Source organism: Sorex fumeus, unplaced genomic scaffold, assembly GCF_029834395.1.
Source record: "Sorex fumeus unplaced genomic scaffold, SorFum_2.1 ptg000021l, whole genome shotgun sequence".
Lineage (NCBI taxonomy): Eukaryota > Metazoa > Chordata > Mammalia > Eulipotyphla > Soricidae > Sorex > Sorex fumeus.
In genome coordinates this window covers 12,698,748-12,722,932 of record NW_026606078.1, presented here as the reverse complement: position 1 = coordinate 12,722,932, position 24,185 = coordinate 12,698,748, and the positions used below count along the sequence as shown (strand labels likewise).

Genomic DNA, 24,185 nt, shown 5'->3' with positions numbered 1-24,185 from the left:
AATAACTTTTCCTAGAACGCTTTAGACACTTCACATGGCACTCAGAGGTTGATATAGATCGTGTCCTAAGAGTATAATGACCTACTGAATATGGAAGTTTAGAAACTTCAGTATCTCCTCCTTAGATTCAGCTTAGGAGCTGTTGTGGTCAGCTGTCTGTGGACAGCTGACAATTAGGTTAGTGCCTGCACATTGTATGATCTCTGTGGTGATCTTCTGACTCAGCAGGTGGTGCTGTGGGCTTGTTCTTGAGCCTTCTGGGGAACTCAGTCTCAAATTGTCACCTGGGGCTCTGCACTCCCTGGGGATTACAAACTGTGACCTCTAGCACCCTGGAGGCTGCCCCAGCTCCATCTCCACCTCAGCTTTCACCAAATGTAGGCCCAGGGGCAGATGGGGTAGGGGGTGATTTGCATAAAGGGCTCCTTTCTGCTCTTTCATTAGGGGACAAAGATAAGAGGGACTTTGTGCAGTTTTCTCCCTTGTGAGCTCCAAATCTGAGTCCAGGGTGTCTCTGCAATGGCCTGGCCTCCTGTCCTTCTCTTCCTGCTAACTCAGTACCCAGGTGACTGATAGTGGGAACTTGGGGAAATGATTATGCTGGAGACCATGCTCTGGGTTGACGGGCTGCAGTGGTGGGAAAATGCTTTGTTTTGAGAACAGGCTGTGGCTAGTAACTGTCTCACCTCTGTGTCTCCCATGTTCCATTTCAGGCTCCTGGGCGCAGACTGGACTGACTCAGGAAGTCTCAGTGTCAGGGTCTGTGGGACAGACAGTCACCCTCTCCTGCACTGGAAACAACAACAATGTCGGTTCCTATAGTACAGGCTGGTACCAGCAGATTCCTGGTGCTGGTGCTGCCCCCAAAACTGTGATGGTTGGAAGTACTCGACCTACAGGGATCCCAGCTCGGTTCACTGGTTCGAAATCTGGAAACAAGGCCACTCTGACCATCTCGGGTGTGCAGCCTGAGGATGAGGCTGATTATTATTGTTCTGCATGGGACAAAAGTATCAGCAATGTCACAGTGCTTCAGACTCAAGGAGAAGTGAGACAAAAACCCAGGCATGGTCTAAATGATCCCCACATGTCAGCCTGTGCCAAACAGGAAACAGAGCTGTGGAGCCTGTACTTTCTGAGTGTGTCTGAGCTCAGACCCACTGAACAGGGTCAATAACGGCACCTCCTTCTCAGACTGGGTGTGTTTAATAGCTATGTTGAGATGTTACCTTTATTAATCATGTTTAAACACACTTACAGTACCCAGTTCAATTGTGCTTCATGAATTGATAGACTTGCATAGTCAACACCAAAATCTAATTTTTCAATATTTTCACCATTCTGTAAAGAAAGTTCAAAGCCATTTTGATTCTTCTCATCCTATCTCACCCTACTCACTCCAAAGAAACCAAAATACATGTTCAATCCTCATGAATTTTCCTGTTCTGGATATTTCACATTATAGATTCGAAAAAATTTGGTACTTAGCAACTCCTTTACTTTACTTACATTTGTATTATACAATATTTCTAGACCCATGCATGATGTGACATGGGACAATAGTGTATTCTGCTACTGAGTTCACACCAGATTACAACCCTCAAAAGTTTCAGTGTTGTGGCTTCACTCCTCCTTTCCGTATACACTGTCTATATCTGCCACCTCACATCTCATTTCCATCTATCTACACCTAGTCAGCTACTTCCACCCTGGTCCATGCTCCTACCCCTCCCCCCAGCTAACCCCAAACTGTCTCAAAATCTAAAGATTTACTCTCATGTTTGTTTGTTCCCTATTTGGGGTTCTATTTCACATTTGGGCAAATTGTTAGAGTATTTGTATTTTTCCAGCTGGTAAACTGGACTAAGCATAGTAAATATCCAAGAATCTTTGCTGAATTATATTCCAGTATATATCAACATACCACATTTTGTTGATTTGTTCAGCTGAAGGTGCTCATTTCTGCTATTTGATAATCTGTTTGCTCTCATGCAAAGGGTTGCAGAAGCATTGGTTTACTAGTTTTTGTTTATTTCAATGTTAGTTTTCATCTCAAGGGGTAGAATGGTCAAGCCAATTGGTAACATTCTAGATGATCAGAGCAGTTGTGAGGTTGAAAAGCACCTCATAGGTGCCATGACAGGCTGTACTTCAGCAAAACAAGCAGTAGACCTAAATATCTGTTTCCCCTCCCCCCTCCTCCTAAAGAATTCCCTGAGACTGTCCTTGCAGAGGCTGGAAATCCCCTAGAAGCCTCTAGCCAGTCCTGTGATAAGTAGGACATCTCTGGGCACAGCAGGTGGTCATAACCAATTAACTCACAGACTTGTGATTGCTTCACCTCAATTCTTGGGGATACTGCCAAACATTTCTCATTTAACAAAATGATATATAATGTTTCCTGCAACTTGGGTCAGGGTCTTTGTCGAGACTCCACGGCATTGGATGAGACTTGAACCCTAGCTCAAGCTAGCAAAAAGGGGCCTTGCATTTGTATCCTCACGTCTGGTCTGGTCAATGTGGGCGTGAAACTCCCTTCCCGGGACATAACTCAGTCAGATGTATATTTCCAGAGTTGCACTGGCTTACTTGTCTTTCTTCAATGTGTAAGGTTTCCAATTTTTCTGACTTTTACCAAGAGTTGCTGATATCTCTGACTATTGTTTCACTGTCTTCCCATTTCCCCCACACCCAGCTTGGGAGAGCTGTCACCCACGCAGCAATAGCCTGCATAATAAGAAAGAAACTTTGCTTCTATTTATGTGATTGGATCCAGGGCAGCTTAGTGGAAAACAGTCTCGCACTGTTGTCTGCCACTCTGGGGTCAGCACCATTTTCCAGCAGAACAGTTGCACAAGCCTCTTGCAAGCATTGTGGCTTGTGTCAGTATCAACCCAGAAAGAATGATTCCAGAGCCTAACTTTCTCACTCAAACATCTGGCATTTTATTGATTGATTACTTATTTATTCATTGGTTTGTTTTTTGGTCACACCCAGAGATGCTTACCACTGGTTTGGCATTCAGGAATTGTTCCTGGCAGTGTTCGGGGGACCTATGGAATGTTTGTGTCAACTGGGTGCAAGGCAAGTGCCCTACCCACTACGCTATCTCTCTGGCCCCCAAGAAATATCTGGCATTTTAGAGAGATTTTCAACATATTACAACTAGAATTGACATCATTTAAACCTATCTATCATTGGTATTTTTAAAAAGTTATCCTCAAAACTATCCTTAGAACCAATTTTTTAAAAAAAATTTTTATTAGTGAAACACCATGAGCTACAGTTGAAGATTTATAAATTTTTGTTCTTGGGTTTAGATTATACAATGATCAAATACCCATCCCTCCACCAGTGCCCATTTTTCACCACCATGGATCCCAGTATCTCTCCCACCCCCATCCCTCCCATGTCACCCTGCTTCTGTGGCAGGGCCTTCCCTTTTGTAGAACCACATTTTATATAAAATAGAGCAAAACAACAAGTCTTCAGTTCCAGTAATATAGTTACTATTAAACATATTAGAGCCTCCTCTCCTTCCCCGTTTTTCTTGATTTGTTTTGTGGCCATACATGTGGTGCTCGGGACTTACTGCTCTATTTCTGACATGGGATCATGTTGGTGGATGCTCAAAGTGATCATAAAGTGCCAGCGATTGAACCCGATTCTGCTGCAAGCAACGCAAGTGTCCTATCCACAGTACTATTGCTCTGGCCCTCCTATAATCTCTTTTAAAACCAATACACTGTCTATATTTTTCAGGAAATATTTGCCTGTGTTTTCACAAGGTCAATTTGGGATTCAGGAATATTGGAAAAATGTGGCTCTCCTCTTTTGCAGACCACAACACCCAAAAGGAGAGAGAGAACACAGGGGATTGCCCTGCCACAGAGACAGGGGGGATGGGGGGATGGGGGTGGGAGGGATATTATCCATGGTGGTGGAAAATGGGCACTGGTGGAGGGATGGGTATCTGATCATTGTATAATTGAAACCAAAGCACAAAAAATTGTAAATCTACAACTTTAAAAAAAATAAAATAAAATAAAGGGAAAAAAAATTTAAAAAAATGTGGCTCTCAAGCTTGTTAGTGAGCTATGGCAGGTTTGCTCAATAATTTAAAGGAAAATTTCAAAAAGAAATACAGGTTTTGCAATAGTATGGACCATTTTAATACCTCCTAAATTTTATGATATCTTTATATATTTTATATTTACTTTTCCCTCAACACCACTAAAGTGAGTGATTAAAATATATTAGTTTACATATGCTATGAAATGCACTGTAGCACTGTAGCACTGTCCTCCCATTGTTCATCGATTTGCTTGTGTGGGCTCAGTAATGTCTCCGTTATCAGACTTGTCGTTACCTTTTTTGGCATATCGAATATGTCACAGGAAGATTGCCAGGCTTTGCCGTGCGGATGAGATACTTTTGGTAGCTTTATGAGCTTTCTGAGAAGGGTGGTGGAATCGAATTCGGGTCGGCTGGGTCAGCTGCATGCAAGGCAAATACCCTACCCGCTGTGCTAGTGCTCTATCCCTTTAATTGTAAAGTAAAGGCCCTCCCGTTGATCATCGATTTGCTCGAGCGGGCCCAGTAACATCTCCATTGGAGACTTTGTTGTTACTGTGTTTGGCATATCGAATACTCTCGGTAGCTTGCCGGGCTCTCCGAGAGGGGCGGAGGAATCGAACTCGGGTAGGCCATGTTGGCTGCGTGCAAGGCAAATGTCCTACCACTGTGCTCTCACTCCACCGCTTTAATTGAAGTAATATAAAATAAAGCTTGCTCATAATTAGATACATAATGAATTCTATGAGCACACCCAAAAGGCCTGGCCTTTCCAGTCGTCAAAAATTTTCTCAAACATCCTTTGACTTTGAGTCTGTGTTTGCTCTGGCTGTTGAGGTGAGTTTCTTGTAGGCAGCAGAATTTTGGGTTCTGTCTCTGTATCCATTTTGCCACTCTGTGTCTCTTAACTGGTGAATTTAGACCGTTGAAATTGAGAGAGAGAAAGGTTATGGGTTTTTGTGTCATCTTTCTGTGCGGGTGTGTTGTGGTTATAGGGTTTATCTTTTCTTATAGTAGCCCCTTTAGGCCTTGCTTTAGGTTTGGTTTTGAGTCTATGAAGTTCCTGAGCTGCTGTTTATCTATAAAGTAGTGTACTGTTCCTTCAATTTTGAGGGAGAGTTTAGCCGGATAGAGTATTCTTGGGGAAGCATTCATTTCCGTGAGTTTTTTGACTATATCTCGCCACTGCCTTCCGGCTTGTAGGGTTTCCTCTGATAGGTCTGCTGTGACCTGTTATTGATGGCTCCAGATCTGCACTAACATAAAAGTTGCATCTGTGTAAGGAGGTCGTGATATTGTGTAACTTGTACGGTGTGGAAAAATCAAATGTATTCATGATATTAAAACCAGGTGGCCTGTGTCATTGTCACCGCTCAGCCTGTCTTAGACATGCTAAACTCCTGCATTTGACTCCCAGGTGCTCAGCTCTGAACTTGCTCCTTACCAGGAAGATGTAAATACCCAGTGTAATGTCTCACCATTAATCATCCCTGGCACCATTACACCTGCAATTAGCCAAACTGGAGTTTTAGCCTAGAGAACTCAGAGATAGAGCTCAGGAACTCAACGGTTACTAGTGCAGTTATGGGAAAGTCAGCTCCTAGATTCATGTTGAACTGATACCCAAACCAACAGTTAGATCTGTACCTAGTTTTCTTCTAAAAATCTATAATAAATGATGGCCAGCGTAATTCAACATATATTAGAAATGTTGCATGCTCCATTTGATTCAATGTTCATAATGTTTCTTGGTGCATCGTAGATCATACATTTTGTGCACATAATCTTTGTTTCTGCTAGTGTGGAAAGTTCTTTGTCCCAGCATGCCTTGGAGTTAAATTCAGTGCAGATACCACTCCCTTTCCTTGAATTAGCTCATTCACCTTATGATATTCCACAGAATAACTCACATTGTCATGGTCAATTTGCACAGTCAGAAAGCATAAAATGCAAAGTGAGATTAAGTGCAGTGCAGAGAATCTTGGTTATGATCTGGAAAACTCAGGGATGTGAATTGGAGAACGTCGATGTCTGGACTGCAGGGGCCCAGGTGTGAAATTTCTCCTGTATCCACCAGGGGGCAGTGTTCTGTAGTCTTGAATCTCATGCCCAGCAACTGTCACCCTGCCCTGTTGGGGAGAAATTCTTCTCCCTGTTCTAATCTCTCTTTACTCAGCTTGAGTCTAGGCCAATTATAAGGAGGGGCTTGCAAGGCTTCCTGAAAGAGGAAGGTTTGCATGAAAACGTCCCACCTTGTGGAATAGGAGGTCCTAAAAAGGGCTTCCGGACAGAGTGTGACTGCCAAATCCTGGTCACAAAGCTTGGGGGTGTCTTCAGCATGGCCTGGACTCTGTTGCTCCTCACCTCTCTGGACTCCTGCACAGGTAGTGCTTGCTTGGAATTTTGCAGGGGTGGCAATAGGATGATGACGTCTCCCTCCTCTCCCGGAACTGTATCTTTCTGTCTCATTGATCTTTCTTTTCTTTCCTTTCAGGGAGTTAGGCCCAGTTTGTGCTGAGTGAGATCCCATCTGTGACCCATGTCTCCAGAGGAAAAAGGTCACCATCTCTTGTACTCGCAGCAGTGGAAACATAGGTGATTACTATGTGTCCTGGTACCAGCAGCGCTCTGGGAGTTCCCGCACAAACGTGATCTATGCAGTCAATGAAAGACCCTCTGGAGTTACCAATAGGTTTTCTGGGGCCATTGAGAGTTCCTCCAACGCTGCACACCTGATCATCACTGGGGTGCAGCCTGAGGACAAGGCAGACTATTACTGTCTGTCCTATGATTATAGCAGCAATTGTCACCCAGCGGTCCAGACCCACAGGGAAGTGAGACAAAAACTCCTCTTCTCATCAACTCAGCTCTATTTCGTGGCTACTCTCCCCTCTTCTGCTTGTATTCTCAAGTTTCCATCATCTCTTCATTGTTCTCTCTGTTTTATTTTCAAAATACCAAGCTCTAGTTTGGGCTATCAGTCAGTTTTACAACACATACCTTCCATGGTAAAGTCCTGTGTTTTATTCCCAGGGGAAAAAATAAAACAAACAGGCAAACAGAAACAAAACAAAACAAAACAGCAGAATCACACACTTCTATCTCTTTATCTTAATTGATGTCTCTGATCCTTTCCAGCAACCACTGTAGCACCATCTAAGCAATTCAGCGAACTGAATTGCTTAACTTAAAGATGATCCAGAGGGCACAAGGAAAAGGACACACATCAGTTAAGTGTTGATAAAAAGGTAAAAGGTAAAGGCCCTCCCGTTGATCGTCGATTTGCTCGAGCGGGCCCAGTAACGTCTCCATTGGAGATTTTGTTGTTACTGTGTCTGGCATATCGAATACTCTCGGTAGCTTGCCGGGCTCTCCGAGAGGGGCGGAGGAGTCGAACTCGGGTCGGCCATGTTGGCCGCTTGTAAGGCGAACGCCCTACCGCTTGATAATATAAAGGAAAGATGTAAATATCAAAGGATTTATGTTTCTCTAAGAGGTCTCCATTGGCCTGATTCCACTGTACAAAATTAAGCATGTGCAACTATCTGAATTTAAAAAACTTTTGCATGGCATAGTTAAAATAAAATGACACACAACTGAATGTGAGAATATATTTATACATAATACTTCACATAAAGGATGAACAGTCAAAATCTTTAAAGCACTCAACAAACTAGTGAATAAAAACCAGTCAGTAACTAAATCATAAAATGATAAAATAGGGAGATAGACACAGACACATCCACAAAGAAGACATAGAGATGATCAAAAAGCATCTGAAAAAAGTGCCTCTTTTCCCTTAGTTAGAGAAACATACACACAAAAATGATGGTGATGTATTACCTGAAAGCTGTGAGTATATATATATATGTCTGGAAATAACAGCTATTGGTATGATGTGGTTAAAAAAAAAAAAGGAATCCTTAATGTATATGCTGCCCGGCCCATGTGCTGCTTGCGTCCACATGGCCGAGCACTGTGGTGCCTGAGCACATGTGTCACCCGCATCTCCCATCATGCTTTCGTGTCTAATGCTAGGATGTGTGTAGGGGTTCTCTCTTCTCTTGGAGAAGCCTGCATTCTCTCTTGAGTGTGTTCCTCTGTCTTTCTCTCTCACTCTCTCCCCCTCCAAACCTTAAAAACTCTCCAAATAAAATCTATTTAAAAATAGGATTCCTCAGCTGGGTCCAGTTTCTATGGAAAACATATGGAATTTTTTCTTGTAATTCTGAAATTTATCAAAGTAAGATAAGCTGCCATTTGAGTCAACTTGTTGTTAGTATCTATGCCTTACCAGCCAAAATGTTAATTTTCTATCTCCAAGTCAAAACATATCCATTTGAAAGGACATATGAGCTCTATTGTTCACTGTAGCACTTAGTACAATAGCTAGGATATGGACTTAACCCAGACATTCAATGACAAATGAATAAATAAAAAAGGTATGGTATACATACACAATGGCATGCTTTGCAGTTGCAAGGAATGATGAAGTCACGTAATTCCCTGAAACACAGATGGAAGTGGAGGATAGCATGTTAATTGAGTTAATCAGACGGAGGAGGCCCTATACCAAATGATCTCACTTATCTTTGTTTTTTTTATTAATTAATTTATATTTTTAATAGTGAGACAGCATGAGGTACAGTTGCAGACTTACACATTTTTGCGCTTGGGTTTCAATTATACAATGATCAAACACCCATCCCTCTACCAGTGTGCATTTCCCACCACCACGGATCCCAGTATCCCTCCCGCCCCCCAGCCCCCATCCCACCCTGCCTCTGTGGCAGGGCATTTCCCTCTCTCTCCTTTTGAGTGCTGTGGTTTGCAAAAGAGGCATTGAGTGGCAATCATGTTTGGTCGATAGTCTACTTTCAGTATGCTTCTCCCATCCTGGGAGGATCCTCCCAACACCCTTTATTTGGTGTTCCCTTCTCTTTCTGAGCTCCCTTTTCCCCTAACATGTGTGGTTGTCCTCCAGGTCATTGAGTAAAATTCCTGGTACTAAACTCTGCCATTCTTGGTGATCTCACTTATCTTTGGTATAGAGAAGAACATGATATGAAGAGCAAGTTATGAAAGTGGAGCAAATCCTTGTTCCTAGATTATAGTAATGAAAAAGTCAAGAAATAAGAGAAATGGAGAGGTCAAAAAGTAGGAACATGGGCAGAAGGGCACAGCGGCAGGGGCTGTTTCCTTGGAAGCATTTGCTATGTACAGGTATTGTCTGAGTATACATCTAAGGCCCATGGAAAAATGTTATAAGTATAGGGTCCAATGTACAATAATGAATCTTAAGAGTCTACTTGTTAAGGAGTCAGGCAGGGTTGAGGGAAGGGAAACTGGGGACATTAGGGGAGGGAAGTTGACACAGGTGGTGGGATTGGTATTGGAACTTTGGAAACCAAAGTGCCTTACAAAGATTTCTAACAAAAGTGAAAATGAAAATGCCACATGATCAAGCAGTCTTCTAAACTGAAAGGACAGTTGCATGCTTATGTTCACAGCACTAGGTTCACAATAGCTATGGCATAGAATCAGTGGAAATATATGCCTATTGATAGAACACAGACTAAGGATCTGAAAACACAGTACAGTGGAGGTTTTTTAAGACTGCCAGGAATAATGTCTGATCACAGAGTCAAGAATAAGCTTTGAGCACAGTTCATGTGGTATAAACACCCTTCCTCTCCACAGATCCTAGATGTAGAAGATATGGCATATGTATATAGATAGATAGATAGATATACATACATATAACTCAAGAAACGTACGTGCTTATGTATACATATGGAACACTGTTATTAAAACGGATATAATTTTACTTTGCGGATAATTTGTACTGATTATGCTAAATGAGATGATCACGGTCATGGTCCTCCCGTTATTCATCGATTTGCTTGAGCAGGCCCAGTAACATCTCCATTGTGAGACTTGTTGTTACTGTGTTTGGCATATCGAATACATCACGCGTAGCTTGCCAGGCTCTGCCGTGCAGGCTAGATACTCTCAGTAGCTTGCCGGGCTCTCCAAGAGGGGCAGAGGAATTGAACTCAGGTCAGCCATATTGGCCACTTGCAAGGCAAACGCCTTACCCACTGTGCTATTGCTCCAGCCCCTAAATGAGATGAAGAAGTGTAAAAATAATTATATACAGTTTCATTTGTATGTGGTACCTGAATCACTGAAGCAAATAAATTGGCAAAATAACTGGCAAAATATAACAAAATTAAGTCCTCAATACAGAGAAAAATACATTGGTTAGTAGAAAGACAGGAAATGGAATATTCAAAGAGTTTTGTGTGCCTGGGAGTGATGAGAATTACCCTCATAATGTGAAGTCTTTGATACACTATGAGAGTGTAAAATCAATGTCAAATCAGTAAAAAATATAACTAGAAGAACAAACTCCAAACCCCAAAGAAGCCACTCCTGGGAGCTGGGCTCTGTGCTCACTGAGGAGATGCATCATTTGTGACCTCTCAGGCCTGACAGATTCCCTTGAACAGAGCCAGTGTGTACTCTCAGCAGGTTCTTCCTCCCTGGGCTTTCCCTAAGAGTGAAGCAAATCTCCATCTTCCTGAGTCTGGGTGTGAGCTGAGCTCTAGAACCAGGGCTCAGGGAGGATGTGGGAAGTCACTGGATGGAAATTCATTTGTCTGGTGAGCTTGTGATTGGAAAGAGAGGAGAGAAGAATGGGAGGTTGGATCAGACCAGCCCTACTGTGGGATCAGGGCCTCTGTATATGATAGCTTGGACCCCTGTTCTGGCTTCTCTCTCACTGCATAGATGGATTAGGTGTTGGGGCGATAGAGAAAACCCTCCAGCTCGATTGAGGACAAAACTCTGATCAAACAAATAATACTTGACTCTATCCCATGTCCTGCCTCTTTGCAGGTTTCCTCTCCCAGCCGTTGTTGGCATAGCCACCCAACCTCTGTCCCTCTCAGTACCTTTAGGGGCATTAGCCTCATCTGCACCCTGAGAAGTGGCTTCTGTGTTAGTGGCAAATGCATGTCTGGGTACCAACAGAAACGAGAGACCCTTGTCTGGTATCTCTTGCACAACCACAGAGACTCCAAAAAGCACCAACTCCCAGGTGGTCCCAGATGTTTCTCTGGATTCAATCATGCCTTGACCAATGAGGGCTTCTGCTCATCTCTGGCTGCAGCCTAAGGACAAAACTGAGTATGTCTGTTTGGGTGGACATAATTGGGTCTATCATAGGGACATGGAAAGATGAGGAATGGCAGGAAAACTCTGTCCCAGTCAGGGTTGTTGTCTGAAGACTTCACATTTAAATAAACTGCTCCGTTTACATCTAAGTTTCCAGAAACAGCCAGTTTTGGAAGAGTTATGGTGATAAGGAAATTTTTATTCACTCCTGGTGAGAATGTCTTCTGGTTCATTCTCTGTGGAATCAAATATGAATATGGAGATGTATCAAAGAATAGAAATAGAACTACCACATTATCCACTGGTACCATTTCTTGGCATCTATTTTCAAAAGACAGAAACATTAATCTCAAAGGATATATGCACACCAGTGTTTATTGTCACCCTTAGTGCAATAGCCAAAGTGTAAAAACAACCGAAATTCCCAACATTGAATAAATAGATCAAGAAATTGTGGGTAAGGTAAAGGTAAAGGTAAAGGTCCTCCCGTTGATCGTCAATTTGCTCGAGCGGGCCCAGTAACGTCTCCATTGGAGACTTTGTTGTTACTGTGTCTGGCATATCGAATACTCTCGGTAGCTTGCCGGGCTCTCCGAGAGGGGCGGAGGAATCGAACTCGGGTCGGCCATGTTGGCCGCTTGTAAGGCGAACGCCCTACCCGCTGTGCTATCGCTCCAGACTCAAGTTCCAACAAAGACCAGAATCATAGAATTTGCAGTCCACAAGACATGGATGAAGTAGAAGATATCATGCTGAGTGAAGTCAAATGGAAGGTGGCCGACACAGATTGTTCTCTCTCTCTCTCTCTCTCTCTCTCTCTCTCTCTCTCTCTCTCTCTCTCCTATTTCAAACTTATAGATACTCAGCAAAGTAGCAGGAAAGGCTCAAAGGCAATATAATGGGTTAACAACTGAGTTGGTGCAATGCCATGGGGGTTGAAGGGGATGGCTGGTATTGTTCCTGGTGTAGGAAAAGGGTGATGATGGTGATGAGCGTGGTGTTGGAATTATTCACATGTGAAATTATGATTAACAGCATCATAAAACAGATAATTTCAGTCAAAATCAATACAGTTAACTAATACTAAATGTTCCAGGTCAAAGACATAATTTTCATTCTACATGAAAATCGACACTTAAAGGCTAGTATCATAACAACGAATGAGCCTCCAAGTTAATGCCAAAAGAACAAATGCAATAAAAGGGAAGGGAAGGGAAGAGGAAAAGTGTAAACGCATTGTGGCTTCTCAGTGAGTCTAACTTGTCCTGATGCCAGGTACAAAGACAAGCATCAGGGCTTGGCCACATGTGTTCCCTGGACAGCTGCTGACTCTTTTGTGTCAAGTGTCCCTGCTTGACCTCAAAGCCCAGTAAATTCTGAGATGGGGTTCAATTCAGGATGCTCGCTCATTATATAAATGAAACCCAAGCAGGAAAGTTTGCAAGTCTACAACTGTACCTCATGGTGTTTAACTAATAAAAAAAGAATAAATAAATAAATAGATAAATTCAGTGCAGAAATGACTCCCATTCCTTCTACTGTAGCACATTCACTTTATGATATTCCAGAGAATAACTCAACATTGTTCTGCCCCATCAGTACAGTTAGGAAGTATAAAATGCAAAATGAGATTAAAATGCAATGTAGGGAATCTTGGTTATGATCTGGAATTCTGAGGACGTGGCTTGGGTAGAGGAGGGACACATCTCTTGTGTCCACTAGGGGGCGGTGCTGTGTCCGCTTGGCTCTCGGGTTCTGTGAGTTCTCCCCTTGCCCAGCAGATGTCACTCTTGCCCTGTTTGGAGAAATCCTCCTCCCTGATCTAGTCTCTTTACTCAGCATGAGTCTTGTCCAATTTCAAGGAGGGGCTTTCATGGCTTCCTAAGAGGGGAAGATTTGCATGAAAAACCTCCCACCCTGTGAATTAGGAGGCCCTATAAAGTCCTTGAGGACACAGGGTGGCTGTCAAGCCCTGGGCACAAAGTGTGGGGGTGTCTCAGCATGGCCCGGACTCTGCTGCTCCTCACCTTCCTGGCCTATTGTACAGGTAGTGCCTGTTGGGAATTTTTCAGTTCAGGGAGGGGCTGGCTACTAGTGATGACCTCTCTGTCTTTTCTGGGATCATGTCCTTCTGTGTAACTGATCTCTGTGTTTTTTTTTTTTCTTTCAGGTATTTGGGCCCAGTTTGTGCTGAATCAGATTCCCTCCGTGTCTGAATCTCCAGGGGAGAAGGTCACCATTTCTTGTACCCGCAGCAGTGGAAACATTGGGTCTAACTATGTGCACTGGTACCAGTAGCGGCCTGGGAGTGCCCCCACAAATGTGATCTATAAATACAATCAAAGACCCTCCGGGGTTCCTGAAAGGTTTTCTGGGTCCACCGAGACTTCCTCCAATGCTGCCTACCTGACCATCTCTGGGGTGCAGCCTGAGGATGAGGCTGACTATTTTTGTCAGTCTAATTATGGTAACAATTAATACCCAGTGCTTCAGACCCACGGGGAAATGAAACAAAAACTCCCCAGAACCCTCTGGTCCATCAACTCAGATCTGTCAGTGACAGCTGCTCTCCACTATGTTTACTGAGAACTCTCCATAAGGTTTTGCACAGGGGTTTCCAAACCACCTTCCCATCAGCTGTAGTTAAATGCTCTCAGTTTTTCTCACGTCCCCACAAACACAACTTGTTCCTACTGTATTTGATATGTACCATTCTCACTGGTGTGAGGTGATAGATACCTCATTATTATCTTGATTTGGATTTCTCTGACTGATGACCATGTTTCCATGTGCCTACTGGCTCTCCACCTTTCTTGCTCTGAGAAGTGTCCATTCATTTCCTGACACCATTTATTGATAGGGTTTTTTAATTTCTTTGTGTTTATCTTTGTATTTTATGGATCCTATACATAAAACCTCTATCTGATGTTTTGATTGTAAATATTTTTCCAGTTCCATTGGTGTCTTTTAGTTTTACCCTTGTTGATTTTGACATGCAGCTCTTTAACTTTTTGTCATCCCATTTGTGAATGTTTTATTTTGTTGCCTTTGCTAGTTTATCAGCTCTTTGAAGCCACCTTTCAGGCCCTAATCTTGCAGTGTTCTTTCTATATTTTCCTCAAGTACTTCATAGTTTCTGTTCTATCTCAAAGTCTTTGATCCACTCTGAAATGACTTTTGTGTGAGGTGTACAATATTGATTCAGCTCTTGTTTCCTACATGCTGTTATCCAATCTTTCCTGCACCATTTGTTAAAGAGGTTTTCTTGACTTCATTTTATGTCCTCAGGACTTTTATAAAAAATTAACTAACCACATCTATGGAGTTTTGTCATAGTATATTCGAAATTGACCCCTTGACCAGAGTGTCTGTCTTATTCCAGTACCATTAAGTTTTGATCAGTATAGGTGTATGACGCAGTTCCAAATTTGGTCATGAATTACCTCTCAATTTTTTGTTTTTTAGTGTTCTTTTGGCTAATTCGCAGTCCTTTCTGATCTGATATAAACTTATTGACTTTTTGAAATCCTGTCTAAATTTGGATGGGGATTGCATTGAATCGTTATAATAGCTTAGGTAGGATATCATTTTAATATTATTGATTGAAATAATACAATCCATGAGAATGGTATATTTTTCACTTCCTAAGATCTCCCTCTATTTCTTTTTTATGTGACTTTAAGATATCATTGTATAGATCTCCCACATCTTTTGTTAAGCTGACTCCGAGAGCCTTGTTGGTTCTGGATAACGTTTTAAATGGGATAGACTCCTTGATTGCTTTCTCCTCAGCTTCATTCTTTGTAGAATAGAATGTGACTGATTTTTGTGTATTGATTTTGCTCCCTTCCACTTTGCTTTATTATTTCTTGTTTCTAACAGTGGTTTTGTGGGCTATTTATAGTTCTCTATGTTTGTTATCATGTCGTCTGCATAATGATAGTTTGAGTTCTTTTTTTTTCAATTAGCATCCGTTTAATTTTTATTTAATTGCCTAATTGCCATAGTCAGACTTTAATACTATGTTAACTGGTAGTGGAGAGAGTGAATATACTTGCACTGTACCCGATCTTTGAGAGAATTCTTTCTGTCTGTCACCATTAAGTATGATACTGACTGTAGACTTGTTCTACATGGCCATTATTTTCTGGAGGAAGGTTCCTTAATATGGTGTATTACCTGAATTGATTTGTTTTTATTGAATCATCCTTGCATGCCTGGGTGAATCCCAATTGATCAGGGTTTATGAGTTTTCTGTTTTGGATACGAATAACTTAGACTTTATTATGGATATTTGCATTGATATTGAACAGGGAGTTTAGTCTGAAAGTTTCTTCTCTGGGAGTATCTCTGTCTGCTTTTGGTGTTAGTCTATTGTGAGCTTCATGAAAATATTAGGAAGAATTCATGTATCTTCGATATTTTGGAAGAGCTTAAGGAGTACAGGCAGTAAATCTTCTTTGAAGGTTTAATAGAATTCACTGGGAAACCTATCTGGACCAGGACATTTGTTCTTGGGGAGATTTTTCGTTAGTGTTTCAATACCTTACTTGTGATTGGCCTGTTTATATTTTTTATTTTTTATTTTATTTTTATTTATTTATTGGATCACTGTGAGAAAGGTTACAAAGCTTTCAGGTTTAGATCTCAGTCATGCAAATATCAAACACATTTCCCTTTACCAATACTTATTTTTTACCAAGAAGAACCCCAGTAAAACCCCACCCCCCACCCCTCCCAGTCCCTGTGAGGCAGATGAATTCTAGTTAACACTCTATATGCTTTGATTAGATTCATTGTTTCAATAAAAGATTCACCACTATTATTTAGAGTTTACCCCCCCCTCCCAATCAGACATGCTGAAGAAGCATTGTGAAGTGATTTGCTTTCTACAGCTGGGTTCAAGAATTAAATGTTGGTTTTGGATTTCTGCTCTTTTACCTATTGACCCTGGAAGTATTTCTACTGAAAGTCAGATAGTTAAGAAATTGGTTTCTGTGCTCTGGAGTCGTGGCCGTGCTGGAGAGCCGCACGTGGGGGGCAACTGATGGCCTCGGTAGGGCGTGAAGGGCGGACCGAAACGGCCCCCTTCCCATGAGGTTTTAGTCGCCCCCACACACCTGGCTCATACCTGCTGTCCACAAGGCTCCCATGCGGCTGCCATCCTTCTTTCCAGAGAAGAGAGGGCGAATGGGGCAACACCCTTTCCCCTCTGGGCAGACTTGATGGCCTGGATTAACGCATAGTCCGTTCACTTTTCTGCTCCAAGCTGCTGGGTTCTGCATTAAGTCCTTGTGCTTCTGGGGCTGTGGCCGTGCTGGAGAGCCGCTCGTGGGTGGCAACTGGTGACCTCAGTAGGGCGTGAAGGACCGACCGGAACGCCCCCCTTCCCTGATTGGCCTGTTTAGGGTTACTGTTTTGACCTCATTCATCTTGGGTTGATTACAAGAGTCTAAGAATCTGTCCATTTATTCTGGGTTCTTTACTGGGGATATACTGAAGCTCTTACTAAAATACTGTCTTCTGAGACTAGAGTAAAAATTGGATAAATTCGTTGAAAAAATTGTTATTACTCATAAAGATATTGATATGAATTAAACAGTTTCAGGACTCATTGATCCCACACTAATGAGTTCACCTGTCAATATCCATTCTGCCAAATGTAAAGGAAAATGGTCCTGTCTGCCAATTGTAAGGGAAAATGTCCCCATTTTCTGTGGGATTAATTTTCTTACTGGCCTTTACTGCATAGAGAGTCTGCTTCTAAGGGGGCACCTTCTCTTTTCTGGAGTGAATGTTCCACATTTTGGAGTCATTGAATCAATCAATATCATCTTTAATCGTCTCACCATTTGTTATTATTATTATTATTTTTTAAATTTTTATTAGTGAAACACCATGAAGTAAAGTTGTAGACTTACAAATTTTTGTGCTTGGATTTCAGTTATACAATTGTTGTTATTATTTTTATCACATAGAAATCTAAAGCTCAGTATTTACATATCAGCCATTAGAGACTAGTTTGACATGTAATATCATTCCCAATATGAGGCTACATTTTTTTCTTTCATTATGAATCCAGTCTCTTTTGCGTAAATCTGGGGTCTCATCCACCACAGCACAGTCATGTGATGAAAATTAAATGACCCCAAGGAATAAGCTGATTTTACTCCAAATAGATGAGTGTGTGTGTGTGTGTGTGTGTGTTTAAGATTTAAATATTAGAATCTTTACTCTGGGGAATGATGTCTTCACTGATATTTCATAATTTTGTTAGTAAATTATTCAGAGAGAGAGAGAGAGAGACCATAGCCCTTATCAAAGTAATTAAGAGAATTCACACTTGGCTTAAAGGTGATTCAGTGGGCATAGGATGAAGAAAGCACTTCAGTGACTATAAGTGATCTAATGGAAGGATGAAGATATCAAAACAATTATATTTCACAAAGGAGTCTTTAACAGACTGATTCCACTGGCAAAAATAAGCAAGTGTGACTGTATGAAGTTGAAAGGGTCTAGCTTGGCAAAAGAAACTAGGCAAAAATACAAAGAAACCCAACTGACTGGGAGAAGATATTCACACGTAATGCTTCAGATAACACTCAAAATATATAAAGCAGTCACAGAGTTAAACAGCAATAAAAAATAGCCAACAACCCCATCAAAAAGGGGAGAAGAGATGAATGAACACATCCATGAAGGAGACACATGAGTGGCCAGTAAGCATGTGAAAAAATAGTGGTCATTTCCTTATGGAAACAGAAATCACAATGTCAATAACATACCACTTTTGGCTATCTATCTATCTATCTATCTATCTATCTATCTATCTATCTTATTTTATCCTTTGGAGGACCTAGCAGGCTACCAAAAGTATCCTGCCCGCATGGCAGAGTCTGGCAAATTTCCCGTGTTGTACTCAATATGCCAAATACCAGTAACAATGATGGATCTCATTCTCCTAATCCTGAAAGAGCATTGAAATGGCTCTTTTAAATTCTCAGGGCTAGGAAGAAGCAGATGTTACTGGTGCCTGCTCAAGGAAATCGACGAACAACAGGATGATCGTGATCGTGATCTTTAAAAACAAGTGTGGGAGTAGTGGGGTAAAGTAGGATCCCTTCTTCACAATTTATGGAAGTATCACCAGGTCACCAGCTCTCAGTTGACTCAGCTATCCTACTTGTTGCTATATGAATGCCCAATCCAAAAAATATTCTCTATCCTCAAGATATGAAGCGTTTTATTGGAAAGGACATATGCTCACGATTGTACATTGCAACACACAATACAATAGCTAGGCACTGGATTCCATCTAGGTGTCCAACAGCAGATTAGTTAATGGTAAACATTTTCTATAGATGCACAATGGCATATCTTGTGGTTCCAAGGAATGATGGAGTCAAAAAATCACAGAAACTTGGATAGAGCTGGAGAATATAAAGATAATGCAGTAGGTCAGAAGAAGAAGACTAAATACTGAATTACCTGACTTATCTTTGGTATATAAAATAACATGGAAGGGATGCAAGTTAGCAATGTGGGGCAAACCCTTATCCCTAGATGAAGGAAGAACACTGTAGCACTGTAGCACTGTCCTCCCATTGTTCATCGATTTGCTCGAGTGGGCCCAGTAACGTCTCCATTGTGAGACTTGTTGTTACTGTGTTTGGCATATCAAATACGTCACGGGTAGCTTGCTAGGCTTTGCTGTGCGGGTGAGCTTGCTGGTAGCTTGTCAGGCTCTCCGAGAGGGTCAGGGGCGGAGGAATCAAATTCAGGTCACCCTTGTCGGCTGTGTGCAAGGCAAACACCCTACCTAACGGCAGTGCTACCGCTCCAGCCCATGAACGCAGAGAAATAGGTGAAAAAGGAGAAAAACGGAGGCATGAGGCACACTTGTGGTGTACAGATGTTGTATATGTATATGTCAAAGAACATGGAACAATATTGTAAACATGGGACTCGAACAACAATAATTAATCTTAAAAATGTGCTTTCAATGGAGGCAGGTTGGGTTAGAGGAAGAAAACTTGGGGACACTGATGGAGGGAAATCAACAGTCATTTGGGGATGTGTTGGATCATTGTATACCTAAATATCTAGTCTTGACACAGTTATAAATCCTAACGCTTAAATTAAAATTTCTATTTAAATAAAAATTAATTCAAATATATATGCCATCTATGCATATATATGTATAAATATAGATATAGATATAGATATAGATATAGATATAGATATAGATATAGATATAGATACATCAGGACGTCGGAGGGCAGTCATCTTGGTCTTGTACTTGGCGAAGGACAGACGGGCATTACGAATACTTTTCCTGGCTTCTGCCGCATCTACCGTCACTTCTGCTCTTCTCTCTTTGAGGTCTTCCTTGATCGCATCTCTGCACTGCTTTGCGAGCTCAGACGTTCGCTTGCGGTTGCCTGAGGCAGGCGCCAAATCACGTTGGCGAATAAGCTCAAATGTTTTCAGAAACAGGCATTTTTTTGTGGCTATCTCTCTCTTGGTGTTCCTCCCACAATAATGGAGTTGATCATCGATCATATTCCTTGTCAATGTAGTCAACAATGGCATCTTCCCATGCTGCCACAATAGTGCCAAAGAGCTCCCATTTGGTGGTTGTTCTGGGAGTTCTCATTTTAAACTTTGCAGCCCTTTCTCCGCACTCTATGAAGTAGAATGTTGCACGAAGGAGATGGTGGTCCTATCCCATTTGGAATTTTGGGACAACAGCGACATCGGTCAGGCAAAACCGTCGATTGAATATGATGTGGTCTATTTCGTTGTGGAATCATCCACCGGGAGACTCCCATGTCCAACGTATAGATTTGGCTTTCTGGAACTGTGAGTTACCATCGATGGTCTTGGTCGACATGATGAACTCAGACAGTCTCTCACCCTGTTTGTTCCATTCTAGGCCATGGGTCCCAATGTGAAGTTCTTCAGCTGATCTTCTCGGTCCTATCTTGGCATTAAAATCACCCACAGTGATATTGTAGAAGGTGTGGTCTTCTTTATAGAACTTCTCCAGCTCCATGTAGAACTTCTCAATTTCTCCTTCATCATAATTACATGTTGGTGCGTAGACAACGAAGATAGAAACTGCAGGCAGTGAGCCACATCAATTCAAATGTAAAAGTCCGATTCGGGTTGTTAGGCATTCGAATGAATCAATGTTCATGGCCAAGTTTGTGTTGACAAGGACACCGACACCTCCAACACCTCTTTTATCACATGTTCCGAGGAACAATTCTTCTCCAGTGTCGAAAACGGCATGATGAGATTGGCGCCTTCTTGTGTTGGTCAGACCAATGATGACGTACTGGATCTTTCGTGATTGTACCATCAGGTCCTCGATGGATGCATCTGATGCTAGCATACGTGCATTGAAAGTACATATGATCTCTCACATTTTCCAGAACAGCAATGGAGAAGATTATCCATGACTTCTACTCAAGTCTCTTTGATAGCCATGTCCACTTACCGACATACCAAATTCCACAGAATGGATATGTCGTTCCCAATGTTCTCCCTTCCTAAATCCTACACGCCATTTTGTCAGTACAGAAACGAACAGCACCCGGCCCAGACAAGGTCAGATCTGAACACCTGAAGAACCTGCCATCAGTACTCATCAATATGCTGGCTCGGCTTTTCACATGCTACCTGCCTGAATGCAAGATTCTGTCCTAATGGAAAACCAGCAGGACCGTACTATTGTACAAGAAGGGAGACATCCATGACATTGGCAACTATTGCCCAATCTGCCTATTGTCTGTCATCTACAAGTTGTTCACTCAAGTTATACTAAATAGGATTGGCAGAACACTAGATGAAGGACAACCATGCGAGTAAGCCGGGTTCCGCAAAGGATTCAGCACCATCGACCATATCCACACGATAACCAAGCTCATTGAAATTTCTCAGTAGTTCAAGATGCTGCTCTGTCTAATGTTCATTGATTTAAAGAAGGCCTTTGATTCTGTTGAGACTGATGCAGTCATTGAAGCCCTAGCCAATCAGGGCATTCAAGCTCAATGCATCAAGATCCTCTGTGAGCTGTATTACGGATTCACTACCAGGATCTCACCATTCTACAAAGAAGTAATCATTGATGTCAAGAGAAGGGTTCGGCAGGGTGACACCATTTCACCGAAACTCTTTAGTGCCACCCTCGAGAACATCATGCAACAACAGGAATGGGAGGGAATGGGAGTGAAGATAGATGGTAGGCAACTACACCACCTCCACTTCGCTGATGACATTGTTTTAATAACACCAAACATTAGCCAAGCGGCACAAATGCTAGTCGACTTCGACCTTGAGTGTGGAAAGGTTGGACTACAGCTGAATCTTATGAAGATAATGTTTATGAGAAGCAGCCTCGTTCCTGACACCCCATTCGCTCTCAACGGAACGACCATCTCCGAATGCAACAGCTATGTGTACCTAGATCGAGAAGTCAACATAACAAATAACCTGGCACCTGAGCTGTGCAGGAGGAAGAGAGAGGCTTGGAATGCCTTCAAGAGCGTCGAAGAAAGAGGATGAAGAACCTCCGGCTCCGGGCATATCTCTTTGATTCCACTGTTCTTTCTGCATTAGCATACACCTCAGAGACCTGGGCCCTATGCAAACAGGATGAGAACGTTATTCAGGTCTCCCAAAGAGGAATTGAAAGAGCTATTCTTGGAATATCACATTTCACTCAAAGGAGAGAAAGAATCCGGAGTTTCGACCTCTGTTTACGATCAAGAATCAGGGACGCTGTCTCATTTGCCAAGGTGTCAAAAATCAGATGGGCTGGACACATAATGAGATTTGGAGACAACTGCTGGATTAGAGCCATTACCGACTAGATTCCACAGGACATCAAAAGACTGCGTGGCTGCCCAACTACAAGATGGTCAGACTTCTTCAAGATCCTAAACAATTGGTTTGAGGCTCTTCATGTTCCTAGAATGAACAGACACCATTGGGATACACTAGCACGCAACAGGGACAAATGGAGATGTTGTTGGGGCCCGCTCGAGCAAATCGACAATTAACGGGAAGTCAAGTGATCAAGTGGCATGCTTTACAGTTGAAAGGAATGATGAAGTCATGCAATTACCTGAAGCACAGATGGGGGTGGAGGATAGTATATTAAGTGAATTAAATTAGAAGGAGGAGGCCTAACATAATGATCTCCCTTATCTTTGGTATATAGAAGAAAGTGATACAGAGAGCAAGTTTTGAAAATGTAGTTAATCCTTGGTCTTAGATTATCAGTAATGAAAATGTCAAGCAAGGAACGAAATGGAAAGGTTGAAAAGTAGGGAAAATGGGTGGAAGGGAACAAGGTCAGGGGCAGTTTCCTTGGAAGCATTGGTTATATACAGGTATTGCATATGTATACATCTAAGGCTCAGGGAACTGTATTGTAAGCATGGAGCTCAATGCACAATAATGAATCTTGAAAATGTGCTTGTTAAAGAAGCAGGCTGGGGTGGGTTAAGGGAAACTGGAGACATTAGTGGAGGGAAGTTGACACAGGTGGTGGGATTGATGTTGGTACACTGGATACAGAAGGACCTCAAAAAAAATTCTAACAAAAGTCCAAATGAAAATACCACATAATCAAGCAGGCTGCTAAACTGAAAGGACATTTGCACTCTCATGTACACAGCCCTCTCTTCGCAATAGCTATGGCATAGAATCAGTGGAAATATATGCCTATTGATGGCATAACTCTGAAAGAGCCTTGAATATGGCACTTTTTAAAAAATTTCATGGCTAGGACGAAGGAGACGTTACTGGGGCCTGAGACAATTGACGAATAACAGGATGGTTGTCGTGATCGTGACCGTAAGATAGCTACAAGATTTCATGTTTGGTTTACAATCACACAATGATCAAACACCCATCCTTCCACCAGTGCACATTCCCCACCACCAATATTCCCGGTCTACCCCCCTTTTCCACCCTCCCACTGCCTCCATGGCAGACATCATTTCCCATACTCTCTCTACTTTTGGGCATTATGGTTTGCAATACATACCCTGAGAGGTTTTCATGTTTGGTCCTTTATCTACTTTCTGACCACATCTCCCATCCTGACCGATTCTTCCAGCCATCTTTTTCTTAGCGATCCCTTCTCTATTCCAGCTGCCTTCTCCCCTTTGCTCATGAGGCAGGCTTCCAGCTGTGGAACAATCTACCTGTTGCATGTATCTACTATCATTAGGTGTCAGCCTCATGCTATGTTGTTTTATACTCCACAAATGAGTGCAGTCCTTCTTTGTCTGTCCTGCTCTTTCTGACTCATTTCACTTAGCATGATAATTCCATGTCTATCCACTTATAAGCAAAGTTCATGACTTCATCTCTCCTGACAGCTGCATCATATTCCATTGTGTAGATGTACCAAAGTTTCTTTAACCAGTCGTCTGTTCTAGGGTACTTGGGTTGTTTACAGATTGTGACTATTGTGAACAGTGCTGCAATGAACATATAGGTGCAGATGTCATTTCTGCTGTGCTTTTTTGCATCCTTGGGATGTATTTCCAGAAGTGGTATTGTGGGGTCATATGGAAGCTCACTTTGTAGTTTTTGAAGGACTGTCCATATAGTTTTCCAGAAAGGCATTCCCACCAATAGTAAAAGTATCCAGAAATAATTTCTGATCACAAAGCCAAGAATATAAGCTTTGACCACAACCAGGTGTGGCATAAACTCCTTTCTTCTTCACAAATCATATACTTATAAGATACTCCATATATATATACATATATATATATAGAGAGAGAGAGAAACAGAGAGAGAGAGGCAGAGAGACAGCACTGAGCACTGCAGTGTCCTCCTTTTGTTCACGGATTTGCTCCAGTGGGCCCAGTAATGTATCCATTGTGAGACTTGTTGTTGCTGTATTTGGC

General features: G+C 42.1%; 2 pseudogenes and 1 gene segment (V, D, J or C); all 3 read left to right on the top strand.

Moving 5' to 3' along the window:
- The first annotated feature begins 519 nt into the window (after positions 1 to 519).
- On the top strand, positions 520 to 5,611 carry LOC130022882 (immunoglobulin lambda variable 2-23-like). The segment is given in 3 exon segments: positions 520 to 565; positions 714 to 1,048; positions 5,492 to 5,611. Coding segments are annotated over 3 exon segments (501 nt in total).
- Positions 5,612 to 6,412: 801 nt separating this feature from the next.
- LOC130022881 (immunoglobulin lambda variable 6-57-like) lies at positions 6,413 to 12,273 on the top strand (annotated as a pseudogene).
- Positions 12,274 to 13,254: 981 nt separating this feature from the next.
- Positions 13,255 to 13,731, top strand: LOC130022920 (immunoglobulin lambda variable 6-57-like; annotated as a pseudogene).
- Positions 13,732 to 24,185: the final 10,454 nt, after the last annotated feature.